Here is a 17708-nt window from a genome sequence, read left to right as displayed (position 1 = left end):
CAGCAGTTCATCAGATTCTTAGATATATTCGAGGTACCTTTTCTCGAGCCGTCCTTTTTTCCGTCATCGTCTTCTTTAGAGTTGCGTGCAACTACTGATGCCGATTGGGCCTTCAGATAGGTGCTCAACTATAGGCTTATCTATTTTATGGGGAGACGAGACACTATCTTGGATGAGATAAAAGCAATAGACAATTTCTCCTTCTACTGTCGAAGCGGAGTACCGTGCCATGGCACACTACTAGATAGATTGTATGGCTCCGTTGGTGACTTTTTGATCGCGGGTTTCATTTGAAAACCGCCAACGCCATTCATCTTGCGTCAAATCCGGACTTTCATGCAAGAGTTTCATTTGCCGCTACTACGTTCGTCGAAAACTTCTTGATGGCACCATCATCTCATTACCTTATTTTTTCCCGTCGACTTCAGCTATGACCAATGCCCCACCTAGCTGAATAAGCGTAACAAAGCTACCTGAAAAAGGCAAGGTGCACCTTAGATTGAAATCGACAAATTTCATTTTGCCAGATGGATTCTTTAGAAAGATTCCCGGATAAAGTTCAGTATAATATTTAGTTAGAGTCTAAATAAAGGCGCATACGTGGGTGGGCAGGGAGGCCCACTACTTCTTCATTGAGGGGGGGGGCTAGCCTCATGACTTCCCACTGGGCGAGAGGTGCACCTAACCCACCTACTCACTCATCAATTACGGTGTTCAACTGACTTGCACAGAAAGACCCCTATTGTTTAGTAATTTGGCGCCCCATCTTTTGATTGACTGTTGTCAACTAATCTTTTCAATGTTCAATTCTACTCTATGTTAGAACATTTCTGTGAATGCTATTTCGATCTAAGTGGTCCTATTCTCTGTCCCGTGCTAGGAACCATTACTCCTCTTTTCATTCCAAATTCTTCAACAAGACAGATACGATTGATTGGTATGTGTGTTTCTCTTATTACTTTTTTGTATCCCCATGTTCCTCGGATACAATTCGATCCTTCTACGGCCAAATCTCAATTTGTGGAAAGCCTTAGATGGCTTCCTTATGAAAACATCCATTTGTATATGGGTATAGACGGTCTTCCATTATTCTTCGTGATATTGACCACATTTCTGATCCCTATTTGCATTTCAGTGGGTTGGTCTGGTATGAGAAGTTTTGGGAAAGAGTATATTACAACATTTATAATTCGTGAATTTCTAATGATCGTTGTGTCCTGCATGCAGGATCCTCTACTATTCTGTGTTCTTTCCGAAAGCGTGACAATCCCTATGTTGTGCGGAGTTGAGCATCTTCTATTCACTGGGATCAAGCTTTTCCTCTGCAGGGGCCTTGTGCAGTAAAGCCCCTACGGGCGGTCCCCCGTCGTCGTAAAGTAGTAAAGGTCCCCACGAAGATTTCGGGAAGAGGGGTAGTCTTGTGCGTAAGCATAGCATTTTCTGGTCGAACCACCGAACCACACATCTTTTTTGGTGAGAGGGTACTCCGAGTAGTGGGCACCTCGTAGGACCTCGACCCGCCTACTCAGGTCTTGTATGGATATGCACGAAGGGGTGCTCCTAGGTGTGTGTAGGGGGTGTGTTTGTTCGCGAGAATGGATTCCTCGTCAAGTCAGGGGGGTGTGGACACACTTGCGCGAATTTGGGTAACGACTACAAGGGATAAAAATAAAGGAAACTGTACCTGACCAGGGATGGACGTAAACTCGTAAGCTACAGAGGGTAGTGATAATCGTTCAGGTCTTATTTCAAAAAAAAATTGCCGTGCCACTGCAGGCAGGTTAGTTCCTCTGTCGTTGCCGGAGAGTTCTTGGCGAAGAGACCTTAGGATAAGTTGCTAAAACAAACGGAGGGGTGGATCGACCCGTTCAGTAGAATTCTGAAGAAATACTATTGGCAGCAGGTGGAGACATTTCTTTGGCCCCCTTCCAAATAAATGTGGGCAGGGTAGAGCTCGGCAGAGGGTTCGAGAATAGGGTAGGGTTTTTTATGGTCGGGTCCCCTACCACTAGTCCGGCTAGCCTTCTTTCGGGCAGGAAGCAGGCCTAAACGACGGGCGGGCATCTCCCGCTACGCAAGCAGCATTGTTCGCCACCACCCGAGAAGCAAAAGATTCGAGAGTCAAGGCGGAAAAGACAAGCATAGTGGTCTAATGACAAGGGCCGACGACGGAAGCTCGGGACGGAGCCGTATGATGCGGAAGTCTCACGTACGGTTCTCGGAGAAGGGAGTGGCTACCCACTGGAGCTTCGACCAACTACCACCTGTTAATTCCTCTTTGGGGCCACCCTTGACTCTACCATCATTATAGGGGTATGGGGTTCGAGACAAAGAAAGATCAAGGCAGCATATCAGTTTTTCCTATATACTTTACTTGGATCCGTTTTTATGCTATTAGCTATTTTGTTGATTCTTCTCCAAACAGGAACCACCGATTTACAAATTTTATTAACCACTGAATTTAGTGAGTGGCGCCAAATCCTTCTATGGATTGCTTTTTTGCCTCTTTTGCCGTCAAAGTGCCTACCCAAAGTCCCTGTATTTCACGCATTTGACTATGAAATCAGGCCTCCCCGGCTGGGTCATGTGAACCCAAACATGCATACCATGGAAATACAATCTTGCAATTCACGGGAATTCCTCCTAACGTCGGAAACTTTATGTTGACCCTAGCTTTGCACCAAGCAACTTTTCCGAATAAAACCAATATTTCCTTGCTCAAAAAAGCACTTGAAACGGTGGCTTTTACCGAGTTACCGATCCTATCTGTGGTCGAACAGCTTGATTTCCTAAAATTTAGGAAGCCCAAAAAAACCAAAACCAAAGGAGATACTGATTTTACGAGCAAGAACGAGGGAGGCCTCTTTGAGACCCTACCTATCGAAGCCTTGTTTTCACAAGGGATATTTTAGGTACCACAAGGCCTCTTTTCTTAAAGGAATCCGCCTTCAAACGCGTTCCACAAAAAACAAGTAGGACCCTATTCAAGTTCCTTGCACTTTAACCGAGAAAAAAGAAATGAACTTTTCCTATTTTTTTCCGTTAACGCGGAGCAGTCAAGTAACGAACTGGAAACCTTACTTTAGGTCATTCCTCTAACGCACTTAGTCAGAAAAACTAGGAAGTACTGAAACCGATCCTATTTCAGATCTGGAATTTCATTCCAACTTAGGCCGTTTGGAATTGGCATAGCTTGACCTGTGAACTCTCAGCGCGTACGACAGTTGCTTCGACAAACATTCGATAGACTAGCTTTCGAAGTGCCATTAAGATCCTATCGAGTAATAACCATCCCCCAGGGATAATGGGCAGTGCAAGGCAACCTGCCTTACCACACATTCCTTGAATGTGCGTTCCTTCAGTCAACCAGGAATATCATGACAAATAGACCAGAGATTGGATCACCGTCATTCCATTTTCCCTGGTAATGAAGTGAAAAAGAGACTATAACCGCTGAGAACGAGACGGCACATGGAGTGGTTCTTCTCCAGTGTAACCTAGCTGCTGGAACCCACTGAGTTCCAGTCCGAAAAAGGATTGGACTCCGCGACATCGACCGACGCGATGCTATACCGGAAAGATTAAAGAAAGGTATAGACTTTTTTCAAATGAAATTTTCAAATTGAAAATTTGGGCAAATTGACTCGGTTCTTTTTTCCGAAAAAAGGTTTCCCCCGAACCCCCTTCCAAAACGAGTAGAAGGGAAAAGACTAGACCTATTCTATAGATAAAGTCTAGCTTTCCCTACTATTTTAAAAGGAAGATTTGAACAGGAAACTAATTCAGCGGACAACGGAAAAGAAAGCTAAGTTAAAGACAGGACTCGCTGGAGGAGTACACTCCACTCCACGTAATCTTATTTCTCCCTCTCCGGTAGATCTCACCTCATCTCTACGGATCACAGTACCCCTCAGTGACTCCAGTCACGCCTCGTGGATTCACTCCTCGAGGCTAGGAACAGTCCTTCGGCATCGGGTCGATATGGCCTAAAGGCCATGTCTCCCCTATCCTGGGCTTACGGCTGCTAACTCTACTGAAGCAGCCTAGAACTCAGGATTGCGGGCTTTCGCTCTTACCCATGAAGGGATAAGAGCTCAGAGCCCTAGCTTTCCTGACTGGAGCTTTTTCGGGGTACCGTGATCCCATGATCTGAGGATCGATCTACTTCCGTTCCTTTCCTTCATCCAGAATGGAGAGGTTCGTCACTCTCGGTACACTGCCGACAATGCCCAAAGTTCTTCCGGAATCCAAATACCAACTTCCTATATATCAATCTTCGTTTGCGGGCCATTCCGGAAACCCTCGTGATGTCCGGGATCTCATCCGGGACTCGGAACAAAACTTCGATCACCAGCACCTATAACTCAACCATACCGAAATGTCACCGAACCTTAAGTGTGCAGACCCTACGGGTTCGAGAACTATGCAAACATGACCTGAGACACTCCCCGGTCAATATCCGATAGCGGGACCTAGAAGTCGATATTGGATCCTATATATTCTACGAAGATCTTATCGGTTGAACCTCTATGCCAAGGATTCATATAATCCCATATACCATTCCCTTTGTCCTTCGGTATGTTACTTGCCCGAGATTTGATTGTCGGTATCTCTATACCTATTTCAATCTCGTTACTCACAAGTCTCTTTACTCGTTCCGTAATACAAGATCCCGTGACTAACTTTTTAGTCACATTGCTTGCAAGGCTTATATGTGATGTTGTATTACCGAGTGGGCCCCGAGATACCTCTCTGTCACACGGAGTGACAAATCCGAGTCTTGATCCATGCTTACTCAACGTACACCCTCGGAGATGCCTGTAGAGTACCTTTATAGTCACCCAGTAACGTTGCGACGTTTGATACACACAAGGCATTCCTACGGTGTGTGTGAGTTACATCATCTCATGGTCATAGGAATGAATACTTGACATGCAGAAAACAATAGCAACAAAATAACATGATCATATGCTACGTTCATAGTTTGGGTCTTGTCCATCACATCATTCTCCTAATGATGTGATCCCGTCATCAAGTGACAACACTTGTCTATGGCTAGGAAACCTTAACCATCCTTGATCAACAGGCTAGTCAACTAGAGACTCACTAGGGATACAGTTTTGTCTATATATCCACACATGCATTTATGTTTCCATTCAATACAGTTATAGCATGGATAATAAACGATTATCTTGAAATAGGAAATATAATAATAACTATTTTATTATTGCCTCTAGGGCATATTTAATTCCAACACTCATGGCGGCCTACACTTCAGCAGCACGAGCACATCGCCACTATGGCAACGAGGGCCAGTAGCAAGATGTCGATGCCGATGCCGATGGACACCTATAGTTCATGCCAAGGGTGAAACCAGTCATACTAGATTTTTGCATCAGTTGATCAATTTTATTGAATGAATGCTTATGATCACTCGATGGATGTTGAGGAAGTGTTTGATTCTTCCCAAAACCAACATAGTCAAAAAGGTAAGAGGAAAATGGATTACACAAATGATGAGACATGGAATTGGTGAGTGCATGGAAAAAATCTCACTTGATGCGGTGACCGGAAATGATCAAACCAGAGGACTTGTTCCAACGGTTTATGCGAGATACATCAAGTCCCACAATGAGATCTCTACAAGGCATATATAATTTGATCAAAAGTTTTTGTAGTTGGTGGAGTGGTTGTTTGGAGCAAGTTGGGGAATGATCCTCCAAATGTCTCCACCATTCATGAATATGCGAGTTCTTTGTTTGTATAACATCGTCTCATTTTTGGTGAATGTGTCTTGTATGAATGTGCTCAAGCTTGTCTTCTTCCAAATTTGTGAATGTACAATCTTATTGCACAAGAAAGGTACGGGAAAATGGCCTCTTCCAAGGGCAAACCATTTATGTTCCAACATTGTTGGGAATTTCTAGAAAATAGTGAAGTGGAAATTAAGGGATCTAGAAGGTCCTCGCCCAAACAAAGCAAGATCAAGTAGCCCCTCCATCAATGAGGATGACGACGAGGAGGAGGAGGATGAAACAAGGCGTACTACAATGCCAATGGCAAGCAAGGGGAGGCCAGATGTAAGGAAGTGGGCAAAGGTGTATGTGGCCAAGCCATAAGCACGGGGGAGAAAATCGATTAGTTGTTGACAACAAAGGCAATGGCGGCTGAAGCTTTGCAAATGAGCAGGGATTTGGCTCAGAAGAAGCAACAAGAGAAGATGGAAAAGTGGTAATAAGTTCAAGAAAATGAAGACAACAAGTTGGCCGAGGAGAAGCACAAGGCCGACTTTGAGGATTGTAGGCTTCTTCTCGAGGAGACCCAGATGAGGAAGGAAATCATTGTTGAGGAGAACCGGATCATGATTATGGACCCCAATGGGATGGACGAGAAGGTGAGGGAATATTGGGAGATTAGAAGGGGGGACCTTGCAATCACGGATGTCTTGGACCGAGATGATGGGAGATGGAGCTTCTGCTAGCTTTGGTGGTGGCAACTGCTGATGTAATACGTTGGGGTTGGCTTCTTTACAAGGAGCCCGACAACAAAGTGTTCGACAAATTGCGTATGTATTTTTTTGCCTTTTTCATTGTATTCTACTTTTTCAAAATCAAATTCAACATGGAAGACAAGCGTCCTCGAGTCAACAAAAGGCCCCACCTTACACCATGTCAAGAGTCGGCATGAAGAGAGAGCTTTCGGCGTGGCTCAAAACCGTTTCAGAATTATTCGTAGCCCTGCCAAGTATTGAAAACCATTGTCCTATGAAAAATCATGACATGTTGCATCATCTTACACAACTTGATCATTAAGAATGAGAGAGGCATTACGAGAGAACTTTCAATACATCTTCGAAGGGGATCCTATCGATTCGGAACACAATGCAAACGTGATATGAAGGCTCCTTGCGGCGCATTGAAGTATCGAGAACCGACAAGTACATATCCAACTCCAAGATGATCTTGTTGAACACTTGTGGGAACTTCATAACACTTGATTGTTGTGCTTCTATAATGCTCTTTATTTGGATTATTACTTCATTTGGACCTTTTTGTGTGTTTGAATTTGAATAATTAAATTATTATTATTATTTAATTTGTAATGACCGTGAATTGTGTGAACGTTAATTATCAAGTTTGGATTTGCCATGTGTGTAAATATGTAGTTGAAATGAAGTATGCAAATCAAAAGTTAGAAAAATTGACGAAGAAGATTCATTAGGGTGTTAAGATTTAGGTGCTAGTTTAGAAATTGTTTTATTTTTATACGAAGAATGAAGGTTTCTGGGCTCTAAAATCTAGGATTTTAGCTACAGGAGCTCTCTCTCTCACAACAAAAAATAAATAAAAATTGCACTGCCCTAGAGAAGCGAACCATGTTGCCCAGAAACTCGGCCATGTTAAGATTTTAATTGTAAAAAAAAATAACTATAAAAAAATGAGAACGAAACTTTGGTGACCGAGCATAGTGGAACTCGTAAGTTTTGAAGAATTCAAAATTCAAAATCCCAGATTTCAAAGAAATCTAAAAAAAAGTTTTACAAGTAAACATCAATGTTATTTGTACTGTGTAATTTTTTAAGATCAAATAACTTAAAATACGATCTATACAAAAAGATAAATGTATGGCTTCGAAGGATGAATAGTATCATATGTTAAAAAGATTTAGATTTGTCTTTTTTGCAAAGGCCACATTTCAACGTAATTTGTCCTGAAAATTTACATACATGTGTGTTATGCCTTCATTTATTCTTGTATTTTTAACAAATGTTTTTAACATGCAATAATATAAATTTTCACGAATTTTGAATTTTGCATTTGAAGGCCTTCATAGAGTTTGGCCTCCAAAAACAATTTCCGTAAAAAGAAAAAAAATGCATACTGGGAAGCATAGCTGAGAGCAGATCTGGTCAAACGGGTCGTGTAACCGGGCCGGCCCGACAGCCCGCGTGCCTGGCACGACACGGCCCCGGCCCGACAGCCCGCGTGCCCGGCACGACACGGGCCCGACACGAAGCACGCCTCGGGCCATGCCTGAGCCTGGAGGCTGGGCACGTGGGCCGGCACGACACGACCCGTTTATCGTTTTAAATTTTTATTTTTATTTTTTAATATATATAAAATTAAGAAAAGTCCAATAGGTCAAAATTAACCCAAAAAACAGCCCAGTATATCAAAATCGACCCAAATAATAGCCGAACAGATTAAAATCAGCCCAAATAACGGTTTAAAATACTAACATCCTAGTAGGCCAACGGACCTGACGTGCCGATGGACCGACCCGTATAGCGCCCGTGCCGTGTTTGGGCCTGGACCCCGGACACGTGGGCCGGCACGACACAGCCCGTTTAATAAACGTGCCTCGGCGGCTGTGCCGGGCCGGCCCGGCCAGGTATGGCCGAGAGCCCGAGATGGTCGTTGTGGGCGAGCGACACGCGAGCGACGGCGGCGGCTTGGGACGGCGAGGAATCAGCAACTCTGACATAATTATTCCTAATTAGTAGTTGAAGCTCTGAAGTTTCTCGCAGGATTCCGATGGATGGAGGAGCTACGGTGCGCTGGTCCAGGAGCGCTTGCACAACCAAAAGAAGCCCACGCCGACGCGCGCGAGCACATCGAATCAGGAACGCGATTCCCACGGCGACGACGCCCGCACGCAGGGAGATGACCGGGGATGAGGCGGCTGGGCACTCACCTCGTAGGCCTCGGTGATGGCCTTGAAGCGCGCCTCGGCCTCGGGCTTGGAGGCCGACGGGTGCTTGTCCGGGTGCCATTTCTTGGCGAGGCCCTTGTACGCGGTGCGAAGCCCCTGCAACGAGGTGCCCCTGGGGACGTCGAGGATCCGGTGGTAGAGCTCCCGCTGGTTCACCATTGGACTTGGAGGCAGACGGCGCCGCACGAGATTCGGTCGCGGGGGAAAAGCGAGAAACAGGGGAGGGAACGAGGGAGGTGGGTATGATGCAGAGGGAGGTGGTTAGTGGCAGAGAGGATGATGAGGAGAAGAGCAGAAACAGAGTGAGCGAGTGGGAGAAATGAGTGGCTTTTATGCAGGGCGATCTATTTGAAACCAGTTGGAACGACCGAGCGAGAGAGAAAGAGAGAGATTTGTTACTATCGGCAATGGAGCAGCCGGGTGCGCGGCAGAGTGCGCTCGCATCTGCTCGCGTACACGCACATAAAGATGCCAGCAGGTTCGTGGTAGTCGCGAACACATGAGCAGCCTGGTGCACGGGAGAGTGCACGCGACACAGAAGGGCGTCATGTTGAAAAAAAGATGTGAACAGTGCGAGTTTTTTTTCGGTGCAATGCACGGGTTTTTTGCTAGTAAGATTAAAAAAAAGTCCAATAGGTCAAAATTAACCAAAAAACAGCTCAGTATATTAAAATCGATCCAAATAATAGCCGAACAGATTAAAATCATCCCAAATAACGGTTTAAAATAGTAACATCCTAGCAGGCCAACGGACCTGACGTGTCGATGGACCGACCCGTATAGCGTCCGTGCTGTGTTTGGGCCTGGACCCCGGACATGTGGGCCGGCACGATACAGCCCGTTTAATAAACGTGCCTCGGCAGCTGTGCCGGGCCGGCCCGGCCAGGTATGGCCGAGAGCCCGAGATGGTGCGGATCTATCCCTTCGGCAACCCTCCCTGGGCCCTCTCCACCGGCGTCCACCACCACTCTACCCCGCTGCCACCCCCTTCGTCGTCCGCCGCCGGCAACCACGTCTCTCCTCCGCGGCCATCCCTGCGACCACCCCGCCCCCGGCCCTGCCGTCCGCAGCCGGCCACCACCACTCTCCTCCGCCGCCGGCCACCAACTCTGCTGCCTGTGTTGTCATGCCTGGCGGCGTTTGGGGGAAGTAATCTCACGGGAGACGGGGGCGGGAGAAGAGTTGATTTCCGTGTGCAATCGGGGAAGAGAGGAGTAATTTTAATTCGGAGTCCGTCTGTTGAGAGGGTTGTAATCAGGATTCCCTCTCCCCTCCTCCTCCTCCCTTCCGCAGGAGTGATTCGAATTAGGCCAGCTCAGGCATCCGCCGTTGTCACAGATCCAATTAGCACATACGCCAAAACCGCTTGTTGATCCAATCCAATCAGCCATGAAGAACAAAAGCGGTCGTCGCAGACGCAATGTAAGTGCTGCTTCTGTTGTGCCTGGTGTTTGTAGTTTGTACACAACCTAGGGTTCATCCTCAAAATGCTGATTATCTGTTGTTCCAGCTAAACGCAACGCAAAAAGCAACTCGCAACGAAGCCGCTGCTAGCAACGCAAACGAAGACAGGCTCAGCAAGCTGCCCAATGACCTTCTGCTCAACATTCTGGAGAGGGTGGACACGCTCGATGCTATTAGGACCTGCATCCTCTCCAGGCAAATGCTGAAGCTCCCCACCATGCTCTCACGCCTCTACCTAACTTTCAGCCTCAAGGGAGTGCTCCGAACCAACCATGCTGTGGCTTATGTAACTGATAACATCTTGAGCACAAGGAGCCCGGAGGTTACCATCAGCGAACTCAAAATTAGATTTCTCTTGTTGCCCAATGACTCTCTAATCATTGGCAGATCTGTTGCCCGTGCCATGGCAACCCAGAAGGTTGCCGCAGCTGAGTTTGAGATTGTAACGAAGAAGCGTTATAGCCTCTGCTCTTCTGCTGACCTCCTCCAGTTTGGGAAGCAGTTCAATGATTTATTTGGTGCTTGTCCGCATGCGTTTGCTGGCCTTACGAGCCTGTGGCTGCAAAATATGAGGTTTGGTGAACTGGACATTCCCAACATCCTCAGCACTTGCAAGCTCTTGGAGTATTTGCGTTTATCCCATTGCGACTCAGGGGTCCATGCTGTGCTGCAAGTAGAACACGATCAACTTGTTGAGCTCGAGGTCGACCAGGGGAAATTTGAGAGAGTTGAACTGATATGTCTACCAAAACTCCAACGGATGACCTATGATAATTGGTTCTCTTCTCAGGATCCATTGTATTTTGGTTTTGTACCACAGCTTTCAAAGCTGAGCCTTATCAAAACTCGCATCCGTTCGGACAAGACTCTCGAGTTAAGTCAGCTCCTTGCTAATGTTCCTTCCATAGACTATCTGCGTCTGGATTTTCGAAGTGAAAAGGTACCAATAAGTCATTTGAATCATATCTGTCCATTCTCACTCTATGATGGTTACATGTGACAATAGTAATTTTGTTAATTGTTTTTTTCTATACCAGATTTGGATTCTGCCAGAATGCCCAAAACTGCTCAAGCCTGTGCTCAACAAACTACAGCATGTGAATCTGGACCATCTTCCTGAAGGATGTGATTTAGCTTGGACAATGTTTATTCTTGAAGCTGCACCCTCCCTGAAAGAGCTGTGCATCACAGTGTGGGATCATTGGTGCATAATGATAACAAACAAAGAGTTGCGGAAGAAATATTGTTTCTGCGAAAAGGCAGACGTGAAGTGGAAGCCATATGCCCCTGATTTCAAGCACAAGAATCTGGCTAAGCTCACCATCTACGGGTTCCAACCTGACGACAATTTTATGCGATACATCAGGTGTGTCGCGGAACATGCAGTTAATATAACAGAGATATCCCTGTATGACAGGAAGGTGTGTGGGCGTTGTGGCGACTTGGATCCTGAGATCAAGGACAGTGTATGTCCATCAAGATATCCACCGACAGCCGAGGAGCGGAAGCAGATAACAGAGGAGTTGGGTTTGTCTTTTGTTGATGTGGTTCACTTCCGGTCCTAATTGAAAAAATGTAGCAGTTTCTAAGTCATCTGTAATATCATCTTCATAACTGGAAGGAGTTCATGAAACTCCATAATTCAGTAGTTCTTATGCTTGTACTCTTGCTTTCCTTTCAATTGAAGCTTTTGCACTATTGGGAAGTATTCTGTGTTTGTGATGCATGGAAATAATAATTGTGAACTATTGTAAACAAGTTGACATCAGTTCATCTTTATCCATACCAGTGTTGAAATAATCATTTGACAATGCATTGCAATGGTATGTGCTCTGATGTTCCTTTTGAAGGAAAATTGTGCATGATCAGATATTTGCTTTTACACACATCCACCTCTAAACTAATTTTCTGAACATCACACACAAGCACCATATGTGCTGAAACAAATACTTTGATATTTCTGACAAACCAGAGAAGAACACAAAAAGATATCCAAGGAAAAAAAATCTTGTGAGAATCCAAGTAAAAGATTTTACACTAAAAAATATGCAAGTACATTGTGACACGTTGTTTGATTACTTTATCTATGTAATCTCTGCATCAACTTTCAAAACATCACTGAAACCTTTTTGGCACACAGCAACTAGATTTGCTGAAAACAATACCAATATTTTCTGAAGAACCTAGAGAACGTAAGACAGATTGCAATTCATAAGTTCTTGCTCAAGCACTTTTTACAACGGATGATTTGAGCACACTAAATTCTCCAGAAAGGTCTACACTAAAACTTGTGCAAGGTTAGCAAGCAAAGTAGGAGTACTATTTAACATGGACATTATGAATATTTTCCGACAAAACCAGAGAATCGCACTACGTGAGACAGACTGCAGTTCATTAGTTAAGCACTTGTAACAACGGACACCAGAAATTCTCCAGTTAAGGACGTTACACTACAGGTTAAAGTGGATCACTCATTTCTTGATGGCAGCCTTGGTAACCTCCTTCTCCACGCCCTTGATGACACCAACAGCAACCGTTTGTCTCATGTCACGCACAGCAAAACGGCCAAGAGGAGGGTAGGCGGCGAAGGTCTCCACAACCATGGGCTTGGTGGGAATCATCTTCACGATACCGGCATCACCCTTCTTCAGGAACTTGGGCAGCGCCTCCAGCTCCTTACCAGATCGCCTGTCGATCTTGGTCACCACTCACCAGCTCAGCAAACTTGACAGCAATGTGGGAGGTGTTGCAGTCCAGCACTGGGGCGTAGCCATTGCCAATCTGACCAGGGTGGTTCATAATGATGACCTGGGAGGTGAAGTTGGCTGCCTCCTTGGCAGGGAGTTGGATGCAACAAAGTGGGATTAGTGGGCCCGCCGGCCACCCACCACTCTCCTCCGCCGCCATCCCCTGTGACAACCCCGACCCACGCCCTGCCGTCCGCGCCGCCGGCCACCACATCTGCTGCCTGCGTTATTATGCCTGGCTGCGTTTTGGTGGGAATAATCTCGCGGAAGAAGGAGGCGGGAGAAGATTTGATTTCCTTGTGCATTCGAGGAAGAGAGGATGTGGATTTCGGATATTGCGGCGGGGGCAGCCCAAAAGGAGCGATTTTTATCCAGAGCCTGTCTGTTGACAAGTTGTAATCCGGATCCTCCTCCATCTCCTCTGAATAATCTCCTTTCAAAAAGATATCTCCTCCCTTTTGGACGAGACCCGGCCGAGTCGAAGTAGGAGGGTCCGCTTCTAAATTGGCGTCCCCGACTTGTTTTTCGCCGGCGTTAGTCTGCTTTGTTGTGGCGGTCTAAATAAAGGAGGAGGAGGGGGCATTCGAATAAGGGCAGCTCAGGAGTTCGCCGCTGTCACAGATCCAATAAGGTAGATACGTTAAAGCTGATCCGATCAGCCATGAACAAAAGCGGTGGCCGCAGACGAAATGTAAGTGCTACTTCTTTTGTTCCTGATGTTTGTCCTTCCCTTCGATTCATCCTCATGGCTAGACTGCTGATTTGTTGTTTTTTTCCTGTTATTAAATGGTATATGCAGAAATCAGCTGGCAACGAAGCCGCTGCTGGCGACAAGAATGGTCGTCGCAGGCGGAATGTAAGTGTGCCTGGTGTTTGTCCTTCATCGTAAGGTTCATCCTCAAAAGGGTTATAATTTGTTGTTCTAACTATAAATGCAATGCAGAAATCAGCTTGCAACGGAGCAACTGCCGATGACGGAGACAGGCTTAGCAAGCTCCCAAATGACCTTCTGCTCAATATTCTGGAGAGGGTGGACACACTCGATGCTATAAGGACCTGCATCCTCTCGAAGCGAATGCTGAAGCTCCCCACCATGCTCTCGCGCTTCTTTCTGAGTGTTAGTTCCATTCCAGGCCACCATCTGAAACCACCTCGCATTTTCAGCCAAAGGGAAGGGCTGGCAACGAACTGTGCTGTGGCTCATGTAACTGATAACATCTTGCGCATAAGGAGTCCTGACATCACCATTACTAAACTCAGAATCAGATTTGTCTTGGTGAAACTTGACTCTCTCACCATTGCCAAATCGGTTGCCCACGCCATGGCAACCCAGAAGATTGATGCTGCTGAGTTTGAGATTGTAACGTTGAAGCGTTATGACCTGTGCTCTTCTGATGATCTCCTCCATTTTGCAAATCAGTTCAATTATTTATTTGATGCTTGTCCGCATGCATTTGCTGGCCTTACACGCCTGTGGCTGGAAAATATGAGGTTTGGTAAACTGGATATTCCTAACATCCTCAGCACCTGCAAGCTCTTGGAGTATTTGCATTTAACTGATTGCGACTCAGGAATCCATTCTGTGCTGCAAGTAGAACACACTCAACTTGTTGAGCTTGAGATCGAGTATGGGAAATTTCGGAGAGTTGAGCTGATATCTCTACCAAAACTCCAGCGGTTGACCTATAATAATTGGTTCTCTTATGAGGATCCGATGTATTTTGGTTTTCTACCACAGCTTTCAAAGATGAACCTTATTAAAACTGCCATCCGTTTGGACAAGACTATCGAATTAAGTCAGCTCCTTGCCAATGTTCCTTCCGTAGGCGATCTGCATCTGGATTTTAGAAGTGAAAAGGTACTCATTAATCATTTGAATCATATATATGTCCATTCTCACTCTGTGATTGTTATATGTAACAGAAGTAAGTTTGTTAATTTTTTTTCTTCTTTTTTTTCCCAGATCTGGGTTCTACCAGAATGCCCGGAACTGCTCAAGCCTGTGCTCAACAAACTACATCATGTGAATCTAGACAATCTTCCTGAAGGGTGTGATTTAGCTTGGACAATGTTTATTCTTGAAGCTGCACCCTCCCTAAACGAGCTGTGCATTACAGTATGGGATCATTGGTGCGCAATGATGACAAACAAAGAGTTTCGGAAGAAATATGGTTACTGCAACAAGGCAGATGTGAAGTGGAAGCCATGTGCCCCGGATTTCAAGCACAAGAATCTGGCTAAGCTCATAATCTATGGCTTTCAACCCGACGAGAATTTTATGCAATACATCAGGTGTGTTGTGGAACATGCGATTAATATAACAGAGATATCTCTATACGACAGGAAGGTGTGTGGTCGTTGTGGTGACTTGGATCCCGAGATCAAAGACAAGGTTTGCCCATCAACATATCCACGAACTGCGGAGGAGAGGAAACGGATAACTGAGGAGCTGGATTTGGCTTCGCATGCTATGGTTCACTTCCGGTCCTAATTGAAAAAATGAGATGCATGTCATTACTATGATATGTAGTAGTACAACCTTTGTTCGTAAATGTAAGACGTTTTTGCAAGTCATCTGTTCTATTGTCTTTGTAGCTGGATAATTTGCAATAAACTTAATGCAGTGAGCTTAATTCTTTGGATAAAGGATTATACAAAACCATTTTGAGTCTAGACATTATGACAAATTGCTAAACTTCAATCCAAGGGCCAAAGAGAAGGCACACGAAGAGAATTTTACAATTTGTCCATTTAATTTTCTTGAAATCGATGTGAGGATAATGAGCCAATGGTTTTGTGTGAATAAAGCACACACTTAAGACCATCATGTAGATATGTCTCTTTAGAACCGCGGAATACCTGAATAGTCTAATCAATGGATGGGAAGAGCCACTCACCTCGACTTGATGCGTTCAAGGAGTCTGAGTGGTTCAGCGTAGCTTTTAAAGTGTGCGAGCCTTAAAATTAGCTACCCTGCGTCACTTGTAGTACACCTAAAATCCAATGTTGTTAGATTTTAGCAACATAATAATCATAAACTATTGGAATTGCTCATAGTTTCGGTTTCAATCCAATGTCTCGATGACCAAGGCGAGTATGCCAAGTTTGTCAGGTACAAGACACTCTGGAAAACTATCTCGTACGCAACATGTGCTATAGGTTTGTAGTATATGTAGTACAATCCAAATGATACATAGAGAATGTGCATATGATAAAGAGAAGTCATTTCTCTTTGTTGTCATCATAAGTTTCGCTATGGAAACTATTTTGATGGATACCTCTATAGTTTAGTAGGGTATGAGTTAAACCAGGAGCAATAAAGCATCCTGACATTACTCGAGTACCCCGAGGGATAGTAAATATGACTCAAGTTGAGCCAAAAATACCTCATCGTGTTTAGCGAATTTAAAATATCTCCTTTTTCTCAATGAGAGTGGAGACATTGGACTTCCCTGAGTATAGAGTTCGTGGTGCATATGTCCACAAGGCACATATCATCTTTCATTGGATTAACTCCAGTAGAAATATATATATTGTTGGAAATATGCCCTAGAGGCAATAATAAAATGGTTATTATCATATTTCCTTGTTCATGATAATCGTCTATTGTTCATGCTATAATTGTATTAACAGGAAACAGTAATACATGTGTGAATAAATAGATCACAATGTGTCCCTAGCAAGCCTCTAGTTGGCTAGCTCGTTAGTCAATAGATGATCATGGTTTCCTGATCATGGGCATTAGATGCCATTGATAACGGGATCACATCATTGGGAGAATGATGTGATGGACAAGACCCAATCCTAAGCATAGCACTAGATCGTATTGTTCGTATGCTAAAGCTTTTCTAATGTCAAGTGTCCTTTCCTCGACCGTGAGATTGTGCAACTCCCGGATACCGTAGGAGTGCTTTGGGTGTATCAAACGTCACAACTTAACTGGGTGACTATAAAGGTGCACTACGGGTACCTCTGAAAGTATCTGTTGGGTTGGTACGAATCGAGATCGGGATTTGTCACTCCGCGTGACGGAGAGGTATCTCTGGGCCCACTCGGTAGAACATCATCATGAGCTCAATGTGACTAGGGAGTTAGTCACACGATGACGTGCTACGGAACGAGTAAAGAGACTTACTGGTAACGAGATTGAACAAGGTATAGGTATACCGACGATCGAATCTTGGGCAAGTTCTATACCGACAGACAAAGGGAATTGTGCCTTCGTGGTAACATCCGCCCCTCTAATGGTGACGTAGCTTCCCTCCAAGGAAGTGAACATCGGGATACATCCTTGTCTCTCTCGGAGTTTCGGTTATTCCTAACCCTAACTCTCTACTTGTGTTAATCCTTATTACATACTTGTATTTGCTTATTGTTTACCGCTTGCCTTGCTTCACTCCTAATAGCTTACTCTTTGTCATAGCAATTATTAGGCTTACACTTATATTCCGCACTTTAGCCTAAAATTGCTAAGTAATTATTAAAATTTGGATTTGTACCTATTCACCCCCCCTCTAGGTCCATCTCGATCCTTTTCAATTGGTATCAGAGCCTCGTGCTCTATTTGTGTGGCTTAACCGCCCTAGAGTGAGATGGACGTGGATCCAGCTGCGGTAGCTCCAGTGCAGAGGGACGGGACTTCCGCGGAAGTCAAGTCTTTCACCTCTGAGGACCTGTAACGGGCCCTTGCCAAGCAAAAAGAGGAGCATGATGCTTCTCTTGAGTCCATAATTCAAATGAGACTAGCAACACTAACCACGGGGACAACCACGTCCCCGAGGGCCT

The 17708-nt window shown here is 45.0% G+C and overlaps 4 protein-coding genes across 4 annotated transcripts; 3 read left to right on the top strand and 1 right to left on the bottom strand.

The window, feature by feature from the left end:
- The first annotated feature begins 693 nt into the window (after positions 1-693).
- On the top strand, positions 694-1359 carry LOC123401331 (NADH-ubiquinone oxidoreductase chain 4-like). The gene has a single exon (XM_045095116.1). The coding sequence runs from the start codon at positions 817-819 to the stop codon at positions 1342-1344; it is 528 nt and encodes a 175-aa protein (XP_044951051.1). The 5' UTR covers positions 694-816; the 3' UTR covers positions 1345-1359.
- Positions 1360-9629: 8270 nt separating this feature from the next.
- Positions 9630-11944, top strand: LOC123401330 (putative F-box/FBD/LRR-repeat protein At4g00315). Its single transcript, XM_045095115.1, has 3 exons — positions 9630-10134; positions 10223-11116; positions 11214-11944. Exons 1-3 carry the CDS (start codon positions 10102-10104, stop codon positions 11739-11741), a joined length of 1455 nt encoding a protein of 484 aa, XP_044951050.1. The 5' UTR covers positions 9630-10101; the 3' UTR covers positions 11742-11944.
- Positions 11945-12647: 703 nt separating this feature from the next.
- LOC123401332 (elongation factor 1-alpha) lies at positions 12648-13011 on the bottom strand. Its single transcript, XM_045095117.1, is given in 2 exon segments — positions 12648-12890; positions 12892-13011. Coding segments are annotated over 2 exon segments (327 nt in total). The 5' UTR covers positions 12976-13011.
- An 849-nt stretch (positions 13012-13860) lies between these two features.
- On the top strand, positions 13861-15414 carry LOC123401326. The gene is made up of 2 exons (XM_045095110.1): positions 13861-14781; positions 14887-15414. Exons 1-2 carry the CDS (start codon positions 13861-13863, stop codon positions 15412-15414), a joined length of 1449 nt encoding a protein of 482 aa, XP_044951045.1.
- The last annotated feature ends 2294 nt before the right edge of the window (positions 15415-17708 follow it).

This window comes from Hordeum vulgare, chromosome 6H, assembly GCF_904849725.1.
Source record: "Hordeum vulgare subsp. vulgare chromosome 6H, MorexV3_pseudomolecules_assembly, whole genome shotgun sequence".
Classification (NCBI taxonomy): domain Eukaryota; kingdom Viridiplantae; phylum Streptophyta; class Magnoliopsida; order Poales; family Poaceae; genus Hordeum; species Hordeum vulgare.
The sequence above is the reverse complement of the archived record's forward strand: the minus strand, read 5'-3'. Positions and strand labels throughout refer to the sequence as shown.